The following is a 25597-nucleotide window of genomic DNA, read 5'->3' as shown; positions in this document are numbered from 1 at the left end:
TGTGGGTACAACTTCCTGTCAGATGGCAAAAGTTGCTTGTGGTTTTAATTTCTCAATCTTTTTAGAGCTGCATACATTGTGAGAGTCCTTACGTGTGTGTATATATAAAAATGGCAACTTTTAGATGTCTTACTTTTGTATTTGGAACATACCAAAATATTGCGTTATATTAAAAACACAATTTTCTTTGTAGCAAAATAAGGAACTGAAAATGTCTTAATTTTCCTGCCTGCAGGGCTCTTTTGTTCATAACACACGTTTTTAGTGCTTTCTATGTTTTCATGAGATGCGATGATGAGGGACTTTCAGGGTTTGGCTGGGTTTTCTGCTTTAAGGTAGCTAAGGCTGTTTCCAACCTCTTGGACGTGACTGGTTGTGTGTGCACTGGTACAACCCAGAGCTTTTAAGATTGTTCACCGTCTCACTGTCTGAAGCAACAGAGTATCTTGGGACAATTTTTCATGTCATCGTCCCACTCCTCTATATTAGAAGGCAGCAGGATTGTAATGTCTTGTTAGAGCAGCGACAGCTGTTGTTCCCATATGGCTGTTACCACAAACCGACAGACGGCCAACAACGGCCATAAACACTAAGTGAAAGTGGATTATCTTAATTTGTCCTTTTTTTTTTTGGGTGGCGATGAATGGCATTTCAATTCAATTTAATGGGGAAAAATTGAACGCATGGTCGTGGAATGAATAATTCAAGGCATCACTTTGTATCAGATTCTGATTTTCGGAGACTGATTCGATCAGTGGTGCGGGCACCATTCTCCTATGTTAAGTTCAAACTCACAAGTAAATATATTTTATCATTTTTATTTGTACAATTTACAATTACATATTTATTTACAAATGCACAAAATGATTGAAAATACATATCAAAAAAGAATTGAGGCAAAAAAAGTGATTGAGGCACTAATGTGTCACTCACTGACACAATTTGAGGGATTTGCTTGCTCAAGAGTGTCTTGATGGCTCAGTAAGATCTCAATCGCTCTTTTTTTCTCTTGAGCTGTTGATCCATGGTTCCCCAACACAATAAATACAGTGCAGTAGATTTTTTTTTTTTATATTACAGCATTTGTCTAAGCTACGCATTGTGAAAATCCAAGTACTTCATCAATTGACAAGAGTGTACTGTGATTTCCAGCCATTTTCTTTGACTTGCATCAAATCTTTGGAATTTGATCACATCCAGCTTGCTTGAGCCATCACAATGTCATTCTTGAGGATGAATCTTGCCTGGACTCCTGGCGCAATTGCCATACTTGAGTGGTACTCATAAACATCATGGTAGTAGTCAAGAGGAGTGGACGCCGGTTTAAATTTTGTGGCCCACTGCCACTGCCACCATTCATATTCTTGAGTGGGTTTATTTGGATTGTCGTAGAACCCCACCCAGGACTTTTTAAACTCTGATGTCCAATTTCCAAATGACTTGTTCACAAATAAGCGGGCACAAGCCTTACCGTCCTTCACAAATAGTTGTAGGCTTGCATCATAGCCATGTATCCTAACTTTTCCTGGATTTCTAAACTCGTTTCCTCTGCAGATCTCATCAGACGGTACTGTCCAAAAGCAGTACTTTTTCTTCGTCTTATGGAGTCGGGCCTGGAGGCCAACGTTCAGGAATGCCGAGGTGTTGACATGGCCAGACTCGCTACCAATCACCGTAGAATACATTGCTTCCTGGGCATTATTGTCCTTGTACAGTACCACCATCACACGTTCATTCACTCTGTGATAGGGAACATCCTGCCAAGAAATGCCGGCTTTTCCATTCGTTCCGGTCATCACTTCCAGTTGAATACTGTTCTGAACAGGTCTTTCTGGCCAACTGTGTGAAGCATCATGGTGGTTTTCGCTGTTGCCTGGAAGGTTGACGACGCAATGAGGCAGCCTGTTTCTTTTTTCTGCCGGCCGAGGTTTGTTGTTTTGGTAGTATTTTTCCTCCAAGACAATGTACAACAGCAGTCCAAGGCAGGCAAGTTCACCCCATGAGATTTTCAGGGCACTTAACCGTGAATCGTCAATGTTGCTTCCAAAGTCTTCTCTGAGCTCCATTAATGAGTTGCCTTGGTTGTCCTCCACTGAAAACGCTCTGATTTGCTGTAGGAGGTTGGTTGTGATCTGGTACGTATAAGAGGGATCATAGCGTGTCCCCTCATTTGAATTGTCATAATGCTGCGTGATATAGACTTCATCTATTCTCTCGTCGTTTTGCCAGCCTGTGTTGTGCTCCCTCACTCGGAAAATGATCCGGTCTCTGTTTCTTCCCCTATACTCCGCATTTGGTGGGTGGAGGACATAACCGGGCAGATCGGATCGGCCTTGGAAGAGATTACCAACGGTGTAGTAGCGGTATTTGATATTTCCCTGAGGCAGAGGGTTCAGCAGCCTCTCGTAGTTTCCGTAGTGATGTGAACCGTACGTTCCGAGGTTTGGGTCAAAGGTCAGCCGTATGACATCGTTGTTGTCAATGTCAATGGTGTTGGCAAACCAGTGGAGCAGCAGCAGGCTGTGTTTGGGCACTGCCCGGCCAAAGTCGACTTTTTTCAAATCGTTAACTGAGTTGAGCTTCTTAATGGCGCAGACAGACGTGATGGAAAGAAGCAGAGCAGCACAGCAAAGCACCAGTCGTCCCCACATCTTCATCCTGTGTAGATGTTTTCAACGTTATTGCTTGAATTGCTCACTCACGCTTTAAATTCTTAAGTCATTCAAGATTTTGTTTCTTCAGTTGCTTAAAAAGATCAAATGAATACCAGACATTGTCGTTTAAAATAAGATTTAGCTCGACTCAACTTCATTTGTACAAGACAATAAATTAATCACACATAAACAGTAAACGGCACAAAACACTGAAACAATACACGAGTCTCATACTGAGTCAAAAGCCAAAGAATAAAATGTGTTTCAAAACGAGTTCTAACTAGCAAATAACTTAAAGCGTTGCCAAGTTACATGCCAAAGAGTATTTTCTTGGCTGTGATTGCATCACAAAACATTTCAGACAATCTACCGGTAACCTGAAACTGTCATTAAAAATAAATTACAACTCATGTTCCGAAGGAGAAAATATTGCTGTAATCATCAGTAATGTTCTTTTTAAAAAGAAGGCAAAGACAAAAGGGTGGCTCTCTTACCTTCAATAGTCGTCTGTCCTTCCTATCTGAGCCTGTTTGCCATTTGAGCTGCTTTTATTTGCCAGAGTTACTATTATCTTAGAAATGAAACTGGGCACCGAGCCACAAAAACAGTTTACTTTCACTTTCCTTTCTCATAAATTGGGAAGCTAGTTATGACATCAGGGTTGTGCACCTTGTACTTTCCACTGTGGAATGAGGAGACAAGACTGTTAGCCTGATGAATATGAGCCATTATCCTCATGCCATATCATTGGTGTATGTGTGCGCATGTTTTTGTTTTGTTTTTTAATTATGGAAAATGCATGTTGGAGGTTTAATAGCTTTTTTGGGTGAAGCATGTAGGTTTCCCCAATTTTATTTTTATTTTTTTTACTTTACTATATTTCAGTGGCTAGCAGATTCCCACCATTAGCAGGGGTTCACTGTATAGTTGTTTTTTTAGGGGTGTCCCAAGCCGATATTGATATTGGATATCGGTCCGATGTCAGCCCCCCCCCCAAAAAAAACAGCAAAAAAAACAAAACGGTGTCTCAAATCGGTCCACATCCAGAATCTCTAATATTAGCACTCGTATACAAGCAGTCCATTCCAGACTCCGCCCCTGCTCTTCTATCCAGCAGCGTCTGGATCTAGCATGTAGAGCTCACGTGGTCAAAATAACCATGTGTGTGATGGTGCATGGAAATCGGATAAAGACGTTGCAGCTGAGTGCAACATTTGTCACGCACAACTTAGCTTCCCATGGTGGAACATTTTATATTATTTCACATTTCATACTAAAGAATAACTAAAAGCATGTGTAATTCCTACTGATATCGTGTCAGGTCCATATCGGTATTGGACAGTACTCTTGGTGGCAATATCAGTATTGGAAATGAAATAAGTTGCATCGGGACACCCATAATATCTTTTTGTAATATCACCAGTCATCACTAGATGGCAGACATGACTTAGTTGCACTTGCACCAGTTCTTTTATAAGATGACTAGACCTAATAATTTTTTTGAGATTTGGAATGACATGCAGGGTAGACGGCACCTGAATTTGACAGTTTTTAGTGATTTGATGTTTGTGGAAAAAATCCACAAAATATTGGTTATTGCACTTAATTTTAGCGTGTTGTTCAGCACTTTTGTGCCGCCCTTAAATGGTGATTTTTATGTATGAGAGCCATTTGCAGCAAAGTGAAAAGAGAAGCACAACATATGGTTATTTTTTGGATTGTTCAAACCCTTTGTTGTTGAAGGCTCAATCTTTTATACATGCATTGACCATGAAATGTATTAAGATTTTGTAATGTACATTGGTTTAAATAATGAAATGTATTTTCTCCATATTTAAAAATACATTTTTTGTCATACATCTGGTTAAGAGCTTAGTGGGCTTCGAGTAGCTCTGTTGAAAAATTGTGGCCTGCTCCATGATGCAAGTTGCCCATTCCTGAAGGAGTTGGTTCAATTTAGTTTTAGGTTGAATTAAATTTTATTTCATTGTTGTAGTTCCTCCAGCAAGCAGCAGAGGGTGCTCTTACTCTGGTATTCAAACTCTTAACACCTGGGATATATTAAGGCTGTTGGTGCTTGTGCAGTCTATTTTGCCAGCGCAGCATTCGGAAACATTGTAATTTAGTTAGTAACGCTAAACAATGTGCTTTTCTGCTGTGTTTTTACACCGACATGATACACATGGCATGCTCCAGTATGGGAACCTAGAACCTCCTTTTGGCTGTTTCCTCTAGGAAGTACATCCGTTTTTCCCAGAGAACTGGACTTGTCATCCATATATGAACACGCAACTCCAACCTCGTGAATGCATACCAACACAGACACACTTAAATGTCTCCTAATATCCTACACACACAGTTGCTTTTGGATCCCCTTTGGGCATAGCGCACATAGAAACATTTGGAGATATATTTTTTTCTATGGTCACCTCCCACTTGTTTCTCATGGGCAGCACAAATGTATCTCATGATTTATGGTCTTCTGCACCTCGTTCTCTTGGTGCTTATTTGATATTCTTAACCAAGCTATTAAGCAAGCTATGCACTAAATATTGGGTATACCAACTCAGACCTTACCTTAATTTGTAGGGAAAAAAATATCTTCACATTTTTGCATTGACATGACATGAACCAATTTGCCTTCATTCCATCCCATATTATTAATTCCCTGCACTCTTCCTCTTGAGGAGATGTAGACCAGTCACCTCCGTACTCTAATACAAAGGAAGCATGGGCCACGTGTCATTAATTCATCATGTTTCATCGTATGTCTAAGTTTAAAGATCTACAGAGCTATAGGCAGGCTTGGCCCCAAATTGTAAGGATCCCCAACAATCCAGATCTCAGACTACACTGGCTGCCTCTCAGGAATGGTTGGGGTTTGGTGCTTTGCTTAAAGGCAAACGCATAAGAGATTTTGGCTTGCCCGCTGTGTAAAAATTTATTTATTCTGCGCTACGGCCGTAACGATTAATTGTTCAGTCGACAGCTAATCGATTGACCTCGGAATTTCAACCTGTCAAAAGTAAATATTCTCATATTTCTGTAGTTGTACTTTAAAGCAGAATTGCCTTTGACTCAAAAGAAAACAGTTGCCCTTATTATGGAAAACAATGATTAACAATTTTGTGAATCTTCTCAGATTTATTACGGACCAAACCAGCAATTGAATCTTTAGTGATTTTTGCATTTTCTGCAGTCAATTTAAAACGATGTCTTTTGTTTTTTTTTATAAAGGGATGAAAAAAAATCTTCTGATTAATCAACAAAATAATGGACAGATTAGTCAATTATTAAACTAATGGTTAGTTGCAGCCCTATTCTTTACCCAAATTTTGCTTTGTCTAGCTCTTAATGGAATATAACTGCAGAAGTGTATCGTCATTAATTCTGTTTCTTTCCAACACACAGTAAACCCAAAGCCGGTCGGTATTGGAAGTATAAGTGAGCGACACTAGTATAGTCTAATAGTAATAGACAGTATTAGTAGTAGTAACTATGCTAATACTGAAATATTACAGTAGCATGTGCTAAGTCTAACTCCCATGACTTGTACAATTTGCAGTTCAACCTAAAGTCTTTTTGTAATACCTCTGTACGAATGCCAGCTAAAAATAAAAAATGTAATAAAAAAAAAAAACTCCTTGGATCTTTCAAAAGAGAGGGTGCTTGCTGCTGCTGAGTTAGCGGCCCAAGGGTCAGCACAATCGGCTCCCTCTGCGGCTTCACAGGCCACGTCGGTGTTGCTGGTTAACACCTGTACTTCAGGGTAGCACTGATGGCAAAGGAGAGAAGTGGGATGCTACCCATACTATGTGTTGGTGATTGTCTTTGCTCCAGTTGGTGCAATGAAAGAAAACAAATGTATGCTAGCAAGCGCGTTGTTTATTTTTTTTCAGAAAATGGGATTCTTTGCTTTATGTGTGCTCGTGTGACAGTATAGTTGCGCTCGAGCCCGTGCCCTGGTGTGTTATTACACTTCCTGTCAAAATGCAGACAGCTGTTTCCTCTCCTCTAATCACACATACATACATACATACTCCATAAGAACAGTCATCAGTCAAAGTAATTGGCTTGCTCCTACTGTAGGTTTTAAACAAGTGAATGATGCATCGCTTCACTCATAGAATAAAATTGTTGGATTTTTTTTTTAAATTTGTTTTTACAGTTGCAGGCCAGTTACGATTTAATTGTCCATCAGCATGAGTTTATTTCTATTCACGCTTCTCTAAGTTGTTCATTCTCCACCAGTTATTTGATGATTCCCAAAATTGACTAGCAGAATGAATTGATAGAACAACACATATCCAATTGATCACATGTTGACTGTGAAATTGAGATATTTGCAGTCATTAGCAACAACATAAATCAGCTCCATTGGCTGTTGCTTCCATCAGAGTTGTTTATAGGGTATTTTTATGTACCTTGAAAGAGTTTGACCAACATTTTCAGGAAAAGCTCTGCTTTAAATGTCATACCAATGCAGTAACATTTTTGCTAAGTTACCAATAAGTCAATTAACCTGGCTCTTATGTTTTGCTTTGGGAGTGGTTTTATTTTGGTAGGTTGCTGCTTGACTTGATGTGATTCTGGGTTGGTATCTATGGACCAATTATTTTTGTGAACAAAGGAATTTGATGTGGATATTCTCTGGTGCAATGAAGATGAGCAAATGTGTAAATTGCTATATAAGCTTTTAGCGCTAGCCACTGCTTCCATATGCTTTTCACTCTGATACAGAGGTTACACTAGGCCAAAGTGGCTATTTTTCGTTCTGTTCAAATAAAGACTGTCATGTTATACTATTTTTTTTTAAAGAACACCTGAGAGCAGGAAAGAATCACTTGAGAACAGAACTGCGTCAAAATAAAACTCTCCTCTCACACACTTTTGACCAACATGCAACAAATGGCTTTAAAAGAAGCCTCAGTTGAGACTGTGTTATAAGCATGCATTAGGGGTAAATCTATTAGGGCTAGACCGATAATCGACAGGCAGATTTAAGCGCCGATATTGGGCATTTTGACGAATATCGGTATCGGCCTTTTTTAAAGAATCTGACGGCTGATATAAGAAAAATCTAAGACCCTTTTAATCTCAGGGAACGATTTATTTAAATTTTCAGTTAACATTATAGGAGATTCTGCTGACCCTGGGAACCTTCTGAACCATTTGTTCTTAATTGACATTAAAACAAACAAATGTGAAAGTTTAAGATTTCAAGTATTTTTTAATTTTGGGAAAATATTTACTGTATAAAACTATAGAGAGCTGCGGTATTTACTTGTTTAATGTTCTATTTAACTTTTTAAGGCGTACTGATAACCTTGGGAGCTCCCTGAACATTTTGTTAGAAATTTAAAAGGATGTCTATTGTCTAAGATTTGGAAGAAAAAAACCTAAACATTTTGAAAAGTCAGAAAAATTGTTCAATAAATATGCTTTAAGAAATTAAGACATGACAACAGAATCAAGATTGGCATTTGTATTTTCAAAAAAAATTATGCCATTATTCCCCCCCCCCCCCTTTTTTTTTTTTTTTTTTTACTGAAAATGAATATCGGCTCCAAATATCGGTTATCGGCCTCCTTGATTACTAATAATTGGCCCTGAAAAAAACATCGGTCTATCTCTAAAATCTATACAGTTGTGCTCAAGTTTATATTGTTTACATTACACTGTCACAATTGTAAATATTTAAGAAATGTGACTGAATGGGGACAATCCCATTATTTTCTTTATTATGTTTTTTTTTTATTGATTGTGCTGTTCTGAAATGCCTTATAGTTTAAAATGTAATGTGCGTTTTGTTTGATCACCCCCCCCACCCCACTTTCTGCTATGGTATGTAAACGTATGAATGAGCCCATTATTTGTTAGAGCAAAACTGTCTACTACTTGTCTATATTATTATTCCATTAAAATGTTTTCATACTTTGCTCATTTTCAATCAGAATGTAGTCATGATTGCGTCCTTACATAAAAAGAAATTCCATGATTAAGTTGAACTAGGATTCTGAAAAGTCTAAAGGTGTCGACGCTAGTGAAGTGTTAATCTGTTGTTTGTTTTTGTGTCTTGGTAACGGTGTGCCGAGGTGTGCTCTTGGAATCGGAGTGGTTTGATGTGAGGAGAATGGATGGGGTCTGACGAATGCTGAGCCTGGAGATCCTACGACGGGGTCAAGACCATTAATTAGGTTATAAATTTTCACGGTGGCTTGGGAGTAATTCCAAATATCAACACACTCGACCTGAATCGGACGCAAATCCAACCCGCTTATTTAAAAGGCAGTTGATCCGACGCAGTTCAAGTTTGCCCTTGGCTTTTGAGTTTGGGGGCTAGATCAAGGAAGTGGGTGTCTCCTGTTGCTTTTGCGTCCTGGTTCACATGACAAGCAAGGGTGGGAGGGACCAGCAGGGAGCTTTCGGAGACACAGAAAGAGTTTGGCCTCTTACTAGCACGACAGCCAGACAACTCTTTCACACACACGGTGAGTGATCTGCGTGTTTAAGTGTTGCTTTTTGTGCATGCTTCACAGGAGGAGGATTGTTTTTTGTTTGTTTTTTTAAAGCTGCTATAAGGCTGCGTATACAGTAGGTCCTTGTGTTGATGTTGTCTGTAAGGGAAAGATATGCAAGAAGCTTATCAGTGCATTCAAGTTTTGTGTGGTGTAGTGTGCACATGCCCGTGATTATTGTTGCTCAAGTTTCGCTACTACTACTAAATGTGGCGTGTCTGCTCTGTGGCAGTGTCTGCATAAATACAGAAGGCTTCCATTGTGCTTTAGCCCCGCGCATGTCTTCTCATTCGACTAGTATGAAGCCGCACACTGTTTCTGTTCTCATGGTGATCCATTACAAGATCACTTAACAAGTACTCATAGCTGTATAGGGGGTGTGTGGTGTGTGTATGTGTGTCTGTCACAGACCTTTGAATCATTTTTTTCTCAAGTATTTTACCTCATTTTCAAGGTTAGATTTGACTTAAGAATTGTATGGCCGCATTCAGTTGCACTTTTCACAAACTGTTTCATAGTTTTTTTTTTAAATGTTTGAAGTCATGTGAGCATTTTTTTGTTGTCAATTATCAAAGACAAATGTGTCAATAGCGGAACAAAATAGTATTCAGTACCTGGTTATTTAAATGAATGGATGGTGCGGTGGTTAAAGTAGCGAGTGTTTGCATTTCATTATGGATTTTTTTTTTTAAGACCACATACGAGTTGAGATTGAATGAACAGCGCCCCTGCTGGTTGCAGTCCAATAGTGCAGTCAGTTTCTTCAAGGCATGATTAATCAACATTGATTCCACACAGTTGACCAGCTTCCATCCCAATCGTCAACTCGGGTAAACTTTCCCTCAGCTGCGACGTTCCGTAGCTGTAGAACAGTCCAAGGCAGTCTGAAATTTTTTTCTTGAGACCGGAAAACGTTTGAATTCATTCTCAAGAAGACTCATTTTTGTGTTGTGCCCATACATTGTGTCATCTTGACCCGGACAGCACTTTACAAAGTTGACTGACAATCAACTGATAGAAAGCAGCAACCATCCGTCCTTGTTTTAGAAAGTTACCCGCCTCTGGTTTGCCTCACCGGCATGTATGCAACACACATTCTTTTGGACATGCAAAACCGTTGAAAGGCACCCTGGCAGGCCAGAACAGACACTGGCCTTTAACCAGTGTTTGATGGGACGGTGAAAAGGTCACCGTTACCTTGTGTATATCTTGTGTGCCTTTTGTGTATGTCTCTGTGATATGAGACAGTCTAAGTTAACATATGGACCTCTCCTGGAACTGATCATAACTCCTCCCCAAAATTTGGCGCCTGACTCGTACAACCTTGGATTTTGGGTATCATCTTTAGTTCAACGCTGTCACCCGTTAATGCGTCGACACAGATGTGCTATACTGTAGTCAAGTCAAAGTAAGGTAGTGATGTTTGCTAAGGTATACATGCGGAATGAAAATATCTTCTTAATACATGAATCACACAATGACCCTTCACATAGAGGTTGAAAATGTGTGGCTGAACACGCATGGCAAGTGTTTCATGTCCTGTGTTTGACATCAGTTAGGTATGTATGAGGACAGAGGTTAGATTCCATGTGGCTCCCCGCTTAATGTCAGCCAACCATTCCACTGATACACTTTGACCTTTGCACTCTGGCTGACTACAGGTCAGTCTAATCGCTTGCAACAGTACTTGTTGGTGAGTCACTTGCATGGATAATAGCAAGCGTACTCATTATTCGTTGACTTTTCCTCGAGGCCTTAGAAAGTAACTTCCTGTGGGATTTTAGCCATTGGGTTGACACGCTTGGGGGTTAATGGATCGTATTTTGACCAGGATCTGGTTTAGAAAGTTACAATTCATGTGCGTATGTGAGGAATTTTGCGGTGCATATTGCTTCCATTATAAGTTAAATATGCATTGGTGAATCGTTCCAAAGTGGTGTTGCTTTTCCAAAAAAATAGCAATGTGTACACTATTCCTGTTGAGCGACCTTGTTCATCTTAGCATCACGCTGTCAGAGGCTGAACCAGGAAGGACATGCTCACAAAAACGCATTCCTCTGCCAGTCTCGGAGGCAGATTTTGCCGTCATTATTGCCAGCTCACAAACAGCTCTCAATGTGTTTCTGAGATATGACTTGCACTGGCATCGATTCAGAGTTGGCGTCATAGTATCAAATTGGCATGACAATGGACAGATTGACCACAGTCCGTTCTGTGGCACTGGTTGACTTTCGGACCAATTTCCCATTGAGTTACATTTTATGTATGGAGTCATTTGGTCCACCGGCAATGCTGTAATTGACATTTTAACAATAATTGACATACATTACTGCAAGAAACGGGTAAACAATGTTTTAACCACTTACACTTAAACCTCTCAATAGCCAGCTCATCTTTTTTTATTATTATAGTGGTGCAGTGACATTAGCATCTGCAGATAAGATGAGATCCTCCCACCACGCTCAAAAGCATTATAATGATGTAACTACAGGTGGCCTGTAAACAGATTAGATGTTGTTTTAATGGACACATCTTTGGTTTAGCATATTTGCTCATTATTTGCTCCCTTGTAAGATGTCAGGTAGCACATTTTCTTGTCACCACATTAATGGAAGTCGGTCTTTCTTTTAAAGTGCAGCTATTATCTGATATATTGTACCTGCTAGATTGTCCGGATAATTGGTATTTAACGTATGCCACAAACTCAAAGTTTTGCGATGACGTATGTTTATTAGTGCTGCTTTATTTGCTTATCACTTGCCAGTCCACTGAGCAAACCTTCCTGTTTACATTCTTAGGGACAATAAGTGAAGAAAGTGATGTCACTTCTTTTGTGGTTATGATGCCTTCTGGTACACTTCCCTTTTTCCAAGTTAGACCATGCAGAGGTCAAAGGGCACATGTCTCCCCTAGGCCAATATGATAGTGACTCTGGGAACCAGCTGTTCCTTTCTGCACAAACTCTTTTGACTTTAACAAAGCAGACCATGTTTGAAGTGCCACCATTGCTAATTTTCCTTGTTTAGGTATTTAGTGTAAAAAAATAAAATAAAAATAGGCGACATGTTTAGATTGTCAGCCTGCAAGATGATGCTTTCTCAGTCTCATTTGGTGCCTTGCATAAACAAGCAGGTTACAGACTCACTGGAGAAGCCGCCACCAACATATTTGCTCCGAAGCATCTGGTTCTCAATCAAAACAAATGTGGCCATCTTAAAATGAGACGAGGCCCCCCTTTGTCCTGCCTGGGAATATAAATAAAGGACAAAAGGAGACGTTGTTTAGACAGAGAACCCATAAAAAAACATTTTAGAGCAGAGCAAAGATCCAAATGACCTGTTTAGGGGGTTTGTCCACGAATGTGTGTTTGACATGGCTCAGCTTTGGAAAAACAAAACCCCTTGCCTATTTGAAAGATTTGCACCAAGTAGCGGTCTTGTGTGTGATCAACCTCTGAAATATCTTATTGTGGGATTTGCAGATTTCATGTCAGAGTTGAATCCCGAACTGATGACACAAGTTTAGCATGTTTGCATTTGTCCTCCCTCGAGATGTCGATTGTGGAAAAGATCAAGCCAACTTTGTCATAAGGGGACATAAATCAGTATGACTCAGCCCTAAAGTGGAAACACGACCTTTGACCCACTCGGTCACCAACGCTGTCAAGATCACCATATTGGGCAGCTGGCACATGGCTCAGTGAATTTCACCACATTGGCACTTAGCTGTGGAAAAGACTCCTTTTTGCAGTGTTTCATCTGGTTGCATTTGCTGAGGAATGGCTTTGACAAAATGAAACCAATCAGCAATCACCCACTTTTCTCCTCCATTCCACTCATCTTTGACCTCTTTACTGCTGTCCGCTGCTCAATGACCCTCTTCCTTTTTGCTTCCCTTTCTGCTTCTCTTATCTTCCCCTCTTCCCTTATCTTGCTTATCGTTTAAACATCAGTTTGCACCCGCGCTCCTTCCTACTCTGCACTATTTCCTCCTCTAAAATGCTTTTGCAGTGCAGCAGAAGACTGACTAGTTGCAAAGAAAGAAATGCAACCCAATATTGCTGGAAGCAAAAGCAAAATTCTTTGGCGCCTATAATTGAAAACAGTATCGCCGATGAGTCATCTTGTTTTCTACTGTTACTTTTCTGCTGCTTTTTTTCTTTCTTTGCAGAAACAAAGGAAACATGCCATCCCATAAGTGAATCTGATACAGGGGAAATCCCTTAAGAAACTAAAGATGAGTGACAATGAAGCTGCTCATCAACTCTATGGAGGCTTTAAAGGGCGTCATGCATTGATGCCAATTTGGGTGTTGGTTTGGGGAGGGTAGTCAAGAATATCTTTTTAAGTTAGATCTGGTAAAAAAAACTAAAAAAATTTTAACAAGATTTTCTGAGGTTAAGATTTTATGCTGCGTTAAATGCATACAGACAGGTCAAGTGTACTGTAACGGTTAAAATAGTTCATTCAGGGATGTGATTTTTCCGCTAATTTGCGGAATTCCGCTTTTTTTATCCCCCCCCCCCCAAAAAAAATCAGATTTTTTTTTTTTTATTATTATTTTTTTTATTGTTATTTTAGTAGTTCATTGTGTATGCACATGACTCCGACAGATAACATCTTCTGCTATAACAAAGACATTTGTGGTATGCTCTAATATGAGTTACTTTTCATTTGGTCATGATACAATTATTTGTTCATGAAATTTGAACTCTTCAACATTATTTATGTGTTAACTTAGTAATCACATTAGTTAGATATGATGATATTCTCAGTGATAGTTTTTAAAAGCAAAGGCAGTCCAATGTTTTTGAATGTGACTGATTTTGAGTTGACTAAAACTGCCATTTTATATGGGATAGTTCAATATACATTGAAAATTTATGCTGTTGTTTTGTCTATTTCTTTGTCATGTGAGTGCATTGAAAGTACTTAAAAACACCCCCAGACCCCCGGCTAAATTTTCAGATAATTTCACTTTGGTCAAATCACATCCCTGTTCATTAAATAATAGAACCTACTGGGTAATGCTCATTCACCGTCTTTATTACATCCATTTATGAGGATGTTCCTGTAGTGTGTGTGTGTGTGTGTGTGTGTGTGTGTGTGTGTGTGTGTGTGTGTGTGTGTGTGTGTGTGTGTGTGTGTGTGTGTGTGTGTGTGTGTGTGTGTGTGTGTGTGTGTGTGTGTGTGTGTGTGTGTGTGTGTGTGTGTGTGTGTGTGTGTGTGTGCGTGTGTGTGTGTGTGTGTGTGCGTGTGTGGCCTGCTGTCATCCCTGTTTGACCTGGCATGAACCAGCAGTCCAGATAACATCCACCAGATGGTACACCACCAGGAGCAGACAGTTCTCATGTGCAGCTCAAATGCCTTTTAACATTTATGGGGTCCTGCTCCAACCGGCTGTCCTCCTCCAGACACCTGGCTTAAATGTTAATTCTCTCATTTCATTTTCTTCGGTTTGTTTCTTTGTTATAATAGTTGCAGCCCTCTTAAGTTTTTAAGTGCAGTAAAGTTGTTGTCAATAATGATATAATCTGATTGATTGTGGTGATCATTTATCCATCCAATTTATTTTTCATTGGTTGTATCAATATGCACTGTTGACCGTACACATGTCGAGTCACGTCACGTCATATAAAAAAAGTCTTGGAAGTCAAATGTTGCACAATATGTCCTGGTTTTCACTGAACAGCTGTAATATGGATGGATGCTGTTGCATTGATACTGTATTGTGAGATAAAAATATGATGCACTCACTGTTACATTTATACTATCAGTTGCTTGCTTGCTAAGAGAAAAGGGTTTGTTTTTAAATTTATACTGTATTTGGACACCGTTCACCATTGTGTGCAGCCCCTTTCATGTGTGAGGTCTTTTTTGTGCTTTGTCATCATGTCTTTTGTTGTATCACAAAGTCATCAAAGCTCAAAATTGCGGGAGAAGAGTTTAAATAGGGCTCTACATTTTCTGACAGGTTGATCCTAAATGTATATGCAATCGGAATATACTGTATGGCTGCAGGGAGGGAAGCCTTCTGTTGCCGAATCATTCCGATTCAAGAGGAAAAAGGCTGAGCTTGAAAGACAGGAGTAGAGGGAGAGGAATGCAGAGGTGAAGGGCACTAAGTCACATTGAATTGCTGACTGACTCCTGGAACAGGATGGGGAAGTGACATTGAAGGCCATGAAAAGCTGCTTCCATAGGTGGGACTGACACACGGACATGCAAAGGAGCACGTTGTAAAAGTAAGACTCTTGAATTAGCCTCCACTTTCCACAGCAGTGTTATTCTACCGCCAACTCCTTGTAGTCATCAATGTGGTTCCAGGTTTTAAGTGCACTGACCCTCCTGGTGCAGTTGTGTTGATGTAACTCCCTGAGTGATGCAGAACTGAGCGGATTAAGACAAACTGGCTACTTGCACTGTCAGAGGGGAGACGGTCCAGAGACGGGCTGGGAGTAGGATTTGTGCTTCACTGGAATCCAATAGCTGATAAATCCTTCGCTCATGTTGTCTGCGGGCCAGCTCAGTGAGATAAGGAGGAAAGGCTGATACTATGCCAGAGTGTATGTGTCTCAGGTTTCTTGGCTTAAGCAGTTTGCTTTCCACCTTCACATCAAGTGACTAGGGGTGTAAATTGCCTAGTATCTGGCGATTCGATTCGTATCACGATTCATAGGTCACGATTCGATTCGATACCGATTAATCCCGATACAAATCTATAAATTAATTATTGCGATTCTTTTTTTTTTTAACTCAAATTTAGAAAATCAGTAAACTTGTACATGTACACTGTAAGATTTGTATGGAAATTTCTTTATTTATCTGAAAATTCAGGCTTATAAGTGAGCCACTGCATTTAACAAACAGGTTGCAGTCTGTTTCATGTTTGAACAGCACTGAAATAAAATATTATGGCTTAATGTTCCATTAATATAACATTCTTCCATGCTTGTGTGAATCATAACCCTAAGTAAGATGTTTTGTTGAATAGTTCCATAAAAAAATTGTTTAAAAATCGATTCGGCGGCATAATGAATCGATTCGAGAATTGCGTGCTGTAATATCGCGATATATTGCCGAAACAATTTTTTTCTTACACGCCTACAAGTGACAGTAACGAGGAGTATGATGAGGCTGTTGTCTGTATCAAGTATTCTATAGACTATGAAATCAATGATAGCCATTGTGAGGACTTAGTGAACATCAGTCATTGGTGTGCGGTATGATGTACTGTTTTTTTTTCCCCCTGTCAGTTTTGGTCTTAAATATATTTTTAAACAGAAGCCCATATATTAAAATAGTTAGCTGATTAGCTGATAAATATCATAACAAACTGCATCATAGTGTGCAAGTGTTTTCTAGTGTGCGTGTGTAGAGTGTAGACCCTTTGCTGACCTGATAACAGCCATCTTTTAGACAGACGGCTACGTAATAGTCTCAAACAGGTAAGCTGATGGTTATGCAGTTTTATTGTGGTTTTCATGAGTGTCATCATAGCTAGTGATTATATTTAATGTTTTATGCAGGTTGGCTGATTACTAGGTTCCTTTTTTGCTGGATCATGTGCAGACCTGCATGCGGAATGAAAATCGAACATCTTCCAAATGGTCTCCATAAAACTCGACTTATCTCGGTCCCTGCTTCCATTTACTCATCCTTGCTTATTTTAATCCACTGATGTGAAATTAAAGTTGATTTGATTGGAAGTCCTTGTCTTTTTGTTGTTGTTGAACTGTCTGCAACATACTGCCATATCTCCTCTGCATAAATATTTATTCTGAACACGTTGCTATCTTTTCATTTGTCCACTTAGGGCCAGAAGTGATTTCTAGCCACACCAGCAGTGCCATGACAGACACAGTGGTGCCCGATCCCATGGCGTCGTACAGTGACAGACCCACAGGCCCGGTGGTGGACTTCAGTTATGTCGGCATCGATGCCATCCTGGAGCAGATGAGGAGGAAGGCCATGAAGCAAGGTTTTGAGCTCAACATCATGGTTGTGGGTAAGAGAGAGAGAAATTCTGTTGCTCAGAAATTGCACATAGAATCCTTCAGAAATGCCAATGCATGACATAGTTAACCACAGTCAAAGATAAACATACCTGTGCAGGTGGTGGTGTTAAGTGTAATAATAATTACGTGCTGTTAGCATGGCACGCCTCTAAATTCCAAATTGCAGGGCATTCAACTTTGAAAGTTCCACTCTATGCTGTTCATTTCTGCGTGTCTAAATACTTTTTTTTTCTAATTAAAGAGAATGCACCTTGTGGAGTTTGTCACTTTTTTTTACTTGTGATTGCCACCTCTGGCTTAAAGTGTAACTCTTTGTCAAGCTTGTGCATGGTGCGCGTGTGAGTATGTGCGCTCGAATAAGCTTTCCGTTTCTTTCAGTTTTCATGGAGTCTGAGTTGGAGTTTGGGCTGTGCTCGAAGCCGGCTTCTTGGGTTTTGTTTTTTTCCTTCACTTTCCATCCCAATTGTGTCATATGCTAACACTAAATGTCCACAAGATGAGATTGACCTCACTGCACAAACACTCCACACAAGCTGATAGGCACAGTACTCATCTGGCCATGGGTGGAGCATGCATGCATAATACAGACGCTCCCCACCTTACGAACGAGTTACGTTCCGGACGATCGTTCGTAAGGTGAATTTGTTCGTAAATTGCTTCAGTGCTATATTTTGTATTATAATTTATGTTTAAAGCCTATATAAGTATATTGCAGGTTTATATAAGTATGTTTAAGGCTTGTACAAGTAACCTGCATTGGTTTGTACTGAAAAAAAATTAATAAAATGGAGAGAATACGTACAGTACTGTACTGTACTACGTATGTTAGAGAGAGAGCGCGAGACACACACACACAGTATGTACATGTACGTAATAAGATAAATAAAATGAAGTTTAACTTACTTTTGAAAGATGTACTCGATGCTTAAGGAGATGATGGAGGAGGAGGAAGAGGAGGATTTTATATCATGAGAGATTCTTCGTCGTCGCTGGAATCGGCTTCAAAAGTTATTTCCTGCTTCATGGGGACCGGCGTTTCTTCCTCCTCCTCCTCGCCACGTTGCTTAGCCTCCAATGAGCTCTCACAGCGCCAATCGTCAGTATTAGCGGCGGAAGGAAGCACTACGCGCAATATGTGTTCGTGAATGTTCGTAAGTAGGGGAGCGTCTGTATTTTAAACTCCACAATGCACCACGTTAAAACCTCTATGCTTATAGACTCACACTTGACTTAAATGCTAAGATGATTCCCAATCTTAACATAATGATATCACTTGGTTCTCTCTTTGAGAGCCTTGTAATCGACTAGATCGTCGTAGAATTGGAGTACATAGAATTTGTCCATTTGCGTCTGATCCTGCTATTCAGCCATGTTAGTTTTCTCTCTAATCAAGGGCTGACAGAAAATGGTGCTGCCACAATTAACTGTAGTCAGCATTCAGACATGTAGGGCTTGCTGTAGTGCCTCATTCACATTATTACTGTGATCATGTAGTAATGCACCTTCACTACACCTTGAATTTCCTTCTGTGATGACGTTTATTATACAAACATCATACAACATTGCTCACTTCTCACTAATTGGAGAAGGGAAATACCCACGTTTTTCCTGTAGGTGCCAAACTTTTTTTTTCTTCTTGACTAGGTTAATTGTACAGTATTTATTTTTATCGACATTTCTCTTCTACTTCCCTTTGTGTCTTTTTACATTCACTCACAGGCCAAAGTGGCCTGGGCAAGTCGACTCTGATGAACACGCTGTTCAAGTCGAAAGTTAGCCGCAAGTCTGTGATGGCCACCGCCCAGGAGAAGATCCCCAAGACAATCGAAATCAAATCCATCAGTCATGGTACAGTCCTCTACTGCATTTCTGCTCGACACTGACCAAATCATTCCCCGCTGTATTTTTAGCCACAATAAAGCCTTAAAGAATGTATGCATGGCATTGGCTGACCTTGTGTGCGTTTGTTTGCGTGCAGACATCGAGGAGAAGGGAGTGAGAATGAAGCTGACGGTTGTTGACACACCCGGCTTTGGAGATCAAATAAACAATGAGAACTGGTACATTTCCATTTTTCTTACATTAACCTCGATTTGTTCGCAAGTTAATCACTGCATTGTAAAACTACTAATGTTAAGGATAAAGATAGATGAACAGTGAGAGAAATTATTATTGATGTCAACTTTTTGTTGACATCCGTCAGGGCATAAACCAGTTGTCGTTCGCATCATAATTTTCCCCTTGTACCTTTTCTGTGGTGTGGTGACATCACTCAAAAAATATCAATACAGCCAAACACATGGCAGTTCAGCTTCTGACACATTGTCATTGTAGGTGTACGTATTTGAAAAACAAATTCCACTGTAAATACCTCTTGAATTCATTACAATATCTATCTAAATGTCTTTGTTCCTTCCTGTGACGACATTCTCTTTCACTCCCTCATCCTTCCTTCTGTGGCCCCTCCATTGACCAGCTGGCAGCCCATCATGAAATTTATTAACGACCAGTACGAGGCATATCTGCAGGAGGAGATAAACATTAACAGGAAGAAGAGGATCCCGGACTCCAGAGTCCACTGCTGCATATATTTCATCCCGCCTACTGGACACTGGTGAGGACATGTCCAAGCGTAAACATGCTAATAGTGACACATGGCACACTTGCTTTGACTTTTAAAAAAAAAAACACAACACAGCTAATGCGCCTGGAGGCTTGCCTTGCTTGTCAGCATTTCCTATGCAAATAAGTGTGGAACATCCGTAGGCTTACCGAGCGCACACACATTTCCTCTCAGCACTTAGCAACATATCCCAGAAGACAAACGTACAGAGGGAAGATGGGCCTGCCAAGCCCTCCAGCAGCAGCAGCTCAAAATCCCAACGGTTGTCTTTGCCGGATCCTTTGTAGGAAGACTCATTTGGTTATGATCCAACTGCACACACACGTTTGGTTAAGCCCCTCACTGTGTGGTGCTCGGGGGCTTGGTTTGCATTCAGAATAAATTAGGTGGTGGTGCGCACAGGGTTTTTCCTGGCTCAAATTTTTGGGTGGGGAATTTTAGTTACTAGTGATATCGATATTTGGTATCAATATCGGTGACTACTCAAGTGTTATCGAACATCCCTAATCCTGACCATGCGCCATGTATTCTGCAAATGACTCCCTTTCATTTTTTACAGGCAACATATAACAATTCCATGTTACAATAATAATAATAATAATAGCTCCAATAAGAATATGACTATTATCATGTTAAAGCATCATTCTTTAAAACGGTTCTGCCACGAGTATTCAAAATATGAATTTCCGTTGCATGATGTGGCGACATCTTAAAGCGCAGCCCATCAAATTCACAGAAGCTTTCACACATAGATGAAAAATCGATTTGCAGGTTTAAACTAACAACCCGAGGCGCCCGCCAGCCAGCCACTTGTCAAAAATGCACAATATATATTCAGACGACAAACGTTTTGCATTTCCACCGTGGATGAAATATTGCTGTCATGATTTTGCTCGCAAGCTCACCGCGAGTGCTCGTTCATTCGGAATGGAAAGCTCAAATGGAACACACCACAATCAGTCTCATTCATTTGTCCACTAAAGCCGCCATTCCCGAAGCTGGAGCCGTGTACAGGGGAGCGGAGGCTCCATGCTGCGGCTGGCTGGAGCGCTAGATGGACTGGCTGTGACCTGCAATTTCTTTTCTTTTTTTCACTACAATCATTAAAAATGAATCCACTAGTACCTATTAAATTGTAAATATAGTTCACTATACTTTGGCGATGGCTGGAGCGCGCCGCCTCTGCCTCGCAACCAGGAAACGCGTGTGTGCAACGGTTGCTCCGTGATCTGTTTTGCCTTTAAAAAAAGAAGGGAAAAAAAGCTGTTTCTTCTTTGGTTGTTCCTTCAGGTCTTTCCGGTGCACTGCTGTTGATATAGCGCCTCCATAAGGATTCGGTTAAAATACGTTGCTGCCAAGCTCAATCAACACAACTGGAGCCCGTTATTGAGCGATATCGCTCAGGCGGCCGCCTCCGAAATTTTGAACACAAGAAAAACCCTGGCGCATGTTCATGTGTTTGCCAAGTAATTAGCTGTGTTGCTTTACTGCATAAGAGTTTTGTGAAATGTTTCAAACAGCTGCATGTTGTTAAATGTCACACCAGAAGATACTGTTGAACGTTCTCCAGTGGCTTCGGTCTACTCGAGCGTGGAGTGAATGTGAATTCCCAACCCTAACCCGTGTTGGTGGGTGTGCGTGCGCACTGTCCGGTGTTGTCACATGAGCAGACCAGCAGCTGCTCAGTGTTGGCCTAATGGAAAGAGACAGGATGGACAAAAGAGACTAAATATCTCCGTGTCTCTCTGGGATGCGCACAGTCAATTTGCCAGAGTACAGCAGGCTTGTTGTGTTTACGCGGGCAGTCTGTTAAAGAGTTATTAGCCAGGCTGCTGCCATTAACTGCAGGAGCTCCTTAAACAGGTCACTATTCCTCCAAAGCTGCACGCATCATCACAAGAGAAAATTAGGTCATGAATGTGTCTGACCCCTGGTGGAGCATCTTTGTACTGCACATTGGCTTACTTTAGTTTCTCCTATCTGCCCAGTCTGCGGCCTCTTGATGTGGAGTTCATGAGGCGTCTCAGTAAGGTTGTCAACATAGTTCCAGTTATTGCCAAAGCGGATACACTCACCTTAGAGGAGAGGGATTTCTTTAAAAAGAAGGTAACACAACTCCTTATCCTGAATTGCACATCATCTATAAATTGTGCATTTTAATCCCTTGCCTTGAAAGCTTTTGAAATCGTAATGTGTTGTTCGACTCGAGCAGATCAGGGAAGAGCTGCGAGCCAATGGGATAGACATTTACCCCCAGAAAGAGTTTGACGAGGATGCAGAGGACAGAATGATCAATGAAAAGATCAGGGTGAGGATCTCAAGTTTTTTTTTTTTTTTCAGCAGCTCCACAAACTGTGCGTGAATGGCCATTTGTCATCTTGTGCTTCTGCATGTGTGCAGGAGATGATTCCATTTGCTGTTGTGGGCAGCGATCAGGAGTACCAGGTCAATGGCAGGAGGTTGCTGGGAAGGAAAACCAAGTGGGGAACCATTGAAGGTACAGATTCCTCCCCAGGTCTATTCTCTCTATCCCCCCCCTCCTCCTCCTTTTTATGTTGTTGATAATTCATAGTAGTTTTAAGTAACATGTGAAGCGACATTTATGGAATTTTGCCACTAATTGATAAAACAATATATCAGGCTGTTTTTAATTTAGCTGCAAAACTAAAATGCTCACTGTTCAGGAGTGTGTTAATTCAAATGCAAAATAGCACAGATTTTTTTAATATATTTTTTTTAAGTTTAAAAACTTTTAAAATTCTGCTAAAACTGTCATTTACTATTATGAGGGGATACATTGCATCGAAGAAAAAGTCAATCGTTTTATGAGAATAATAAAGCACAATATTGAGAGGGAAAAAGTCAGTCACAAGGAAAACATTTGTAATCTCTAAAGTAAACGTGATTATTTTTCTGAGATTAAAATAGTGTTAGGAGGAAAAAAGGTTACATGGATATATGAGAATAGAAAAAAATTGTAAGTTTATGAGAATAAAGCAGAATAATAGATATACTTTAATCAATAAAATATAAGTTGTCACGTTCAGGCAATGTGTTAACACTACTGCATATGTAAAAAATAAAAAAAAAATAAAACGCAAATAAGTGTAGCACTGGAAATAAAAACATTTCTTTATTGCAAGGGAGAAAGTCATAGTTAAAGTTGTTTAAATTAAACGGAAATGGAGAGAGTAACTTCATAATGTTACAAGGAAAAACTAAAACTTATGACTATGTTGTGAGTAGTTTAGAGTGAATTTACTACGTAAAGTGAGATAAAAAGTTCAAAGTTAAGAAGAAAGTTCTAGAATTAGATTAAAGTTGGATAAAATACTTAAATTACAAGACGGTTAGGAGAATAACACAATGTTGCAAGTATAGTAGTTATGAGAATGAAGTTGGTATATTGTGAGAGATGTTGTTTTTACCCAAATTCACCAGAGTGAATTGTACTGTGAAGTTTTTCGAATAAAAGTGGTGCGGTTGTTGCAGAGACGAATGAAAGAATGCAATTGTGAGACGGGCGTCATGCGCTGTGCAGCTGACGCCGGCCTCATGAAACACAGGGAGTGCTGCTGTCAATGAAAATAATAGCTGCGCTAGTTAACAGTAATTTTCACTTGCATACTTGATTATATTATCGCTCCACACAGGAGGCAGTGCCCCTCCACCCAATGTCTCATAAAGGAAGTTTCATTTCCTGCTATGTAGACACATGCAAATGTGCAATTTGCCTTGTCGCCAGCAAAAGATGCCACAGAGATGTAGTTGGCAACTCAACTCAAATGAAATGACAGCACTAGATTTTTTGATTATTTTTTTTTAAAGGCATCTTATGCACGATTTAGCCCAAAATTATTCATATCATATTTTTCTTTTAACAGATTTTTGTTTGGTGAATGAGCTGAAAATGACTCAAGAATTTGAGGAATTTTTAATTTTCTGTGTTGGCCGAATTGCCCTTTTTTAGTTGTGGGCAAGTGGCTTTTTTGATTGCAAATAACAGACTCTCCCAAAGGGGACAATTCGGGAAGCATTCCTTTGTGACCTGTCAGTGTCACATTTAACCAACAATTTGTTTTTCTCCATCAGTGGAAAACATAGCCCATTGCGAGTTTGCCTATTTACGGGACCTCCTCATCAGGTGAGCAAACGTTCCGTGCCGTCATGTTTCCACGCATCCCTCACAGGGTGATGTCGTCATGTGTGCGTGTACCTTTGCAGAACCCATATGCAAAACATTAAGGACATCACCAGCAGCATCCATTACGAAATGTACCGCGTGCGGCGCCTCAATGAGAACAACACGGCGGTGACTCACACCAACGGCGTGCCGGAACATCACCTTACCGCCCACGAGATATAGACGTCCCGTCTTCTTCAAAACTTTTGACGATTTTGAAACAAACGAGCCTGACGAGAGAGGCCGTCGTTTCCTTCCAGTGACGTTCACTCACTACGGCGGACGATACGAGTGAAAAGAGGTTTTGATTTGCCCCGTCCCCAACAGTGGCTGCAGCTTTTATTTGTACCGACAATCCTCCTTATGGATTCACTCCAGGTGCCAAAAAGGAACTGACACGCAAAACTAATCCACCGCCTTTTTAAATCTTGTCCACTTTTTACGCATTCTCCGGCGCCTCCTGTGTGTGTTTGTATGTGTGTGTGTGTGTGTGTGTTGCAGGATCATCGTTCAGTGCACCAAAATGGTCGAAGACAAGGGTGGAAAATGGCGCATACGTCTGGATTACTCACTTAATGCCACAAGGTGTGTTTCTGCTTTGCTCACACGTACAGCGCGTCATGTTAAACATGGACATCAGGACCTTGGTGTATTTTTAACTCTGTCATAACTGCCATTGTTTTTATTCAAAGAAATATCTAATAAAAAGTGATTTAATATGAGTATGTATTTATGCACCATGTCAAATGTGAATATTGTTGGTCCATTTTTTCTCATAATATACAAGGCCCACTCAATTGTGCCTTATTTATTGGAGATGCCACGTTGCCTGCATTTAAACATGTTCCCATTCTTTTTTATATAGATTGATGAAATTTAGAGCATCTATGCCAGTTTAATTCTTGCTTTATTCCACCCAGTTGCCATATTCTCATGTATTCTTTCTGTTCTCCTTTTTTTTTTAACCTGTATTATTGATAAAATGTCCCTTATCTAATTTTAAGAAATAAAGATTGTTGTTGTAATTATGTGCCTCGTTTTTTGTTTGTTTTTTGCAAACAATACATACTATCCTATGTCCGACTCCTTAAAAGGCAGCTGTGTTTCTTATCCATCCGTCTGTCTCTTTAGTCTGAAGCTTCTGCACACCAGGTGAGTTCATTTGTTTGCTGGCCTAATTGTCAAAGTGGAGTGTTTCAATTGGCATGTTATCAAGCACTTACTAGATTAGCCTTCCAAACCAATATGGCTGCCCGCAAGGTCAGTACTGCCCTGATTAACACTTATTACATGTTTGGGTCTCTTGTTCCTCACAGGTGGCAGAAAGTCAATGCAGAGGCTGAGCAACATCAACAGCCGCAGATAATTAAACACAGCAGGCGATATGATTGTGAGTTTCACCATATGATTACATTTACAAATGCCAAATGGAAACCACTTTTCTACAAGTGTCTGTGTCTACTACCTGTGACCACTCAGGTGGTGGTATTTAAGTTGCAAACCAAAACATGGTTTCATCACAGCAAAAAAATAAAAAATAATAATCTGTTCTAGTTGGAATAAAGTGAAGAATAAAAGTCAATACCAGTGGGACAAAAGCTA

At 40.1% G+C, this 25597-nt stretch overlaps 2 protein-coding genes across 7 annotated transcripts in view; one reads left to right on the top strand and one right to left on the bottom strand.

Annotated features, from left to right (window-relative positions):
- The window catches only part of septin9a (septin 9a), a 67703-nt gene extending 42680 nt beyond the window's left edge, over positions 1-25023 (top strand). For 4 of the 6 annotated variants that reach the window (XM_077556967.1, XM_077556970.1, XM_077556968.1 and 1 more), the window contains 9 exons: positions 16988-17179; positions 18909-19037; positions 19168-19249; positions 19666-19803; positions 21801-21918; positions 22025-22120; positions 22213-22309; positions 23905-23956; positions 24037-25023. In XM_077556967.1, coding sequence (XP_077413093.1) covers positions 16988-17179; positions 18909-19037; positions 19168-19249; positions 19666-19803; positions 21801-21918; positions 22025-22120; positions 22213-22309; positions 23905-23956; positions 24037-24178 — 1046 coding nt within the window. In that variant the 3' untranslated portion in view covers positions 24179-25023. Of the gene's footprint in view, positions 1-9063; positions 9146-15073; positions 15417-16987; positions 17180-18908; positions 19038-19167; positions 19250-19665; positions 19804-21800; positions 21919-22024; positions 22121-22212; positions 22310-23904; positions 23957-24036 lie in introns of those variants that run through there. The other 2 variants (XM_077556972.1, XM_077556971.1) reach the window with 2 other exon arrangements.
- Positions 803-3211, bottom strand: LOC144043389 (uncharacterized). Its single transcript, XM_077556974.1, has 2 exons — positions 3149-3211; positions 803-2658 (listed from the first exon to the last, which is right to left on the bottom strand). Exon 2 carries the CDS (start codon positions 2655-2657, stop codon positions 1191-1193), a length of 1467 nt encoding a protein of 488 aa, XP_077413100.1. The 5' UTR covers position 2658; positions 3149-3211; the 3' UTR covers positions 803-1190.
- Positions 25024-25597: the final 574 nt, after the last annotated feature.

The sequence above is a fragment of the Vanacampus margaritifer genome, chromosome 2, assembly GCF_051991255.1.
Source record: "Vanacampus margaritifer isolate UIUO_Vmar chromosome 2, RoL_Vmar_1.0, whole genome shotgun sequence".
Taxonomy (NCBI): Eukaryota; Metazoa; Chordata; class Actinopteri; order Syngnathiformes; family Syngnathidae; genus Vanacampus; species Vanacampus margaritifer.
The sequence above is the reverse complement of the archived record's forward strand: the minus strand, read 5'-3'. Positions and strand labels throughout refer to the sequence as shown.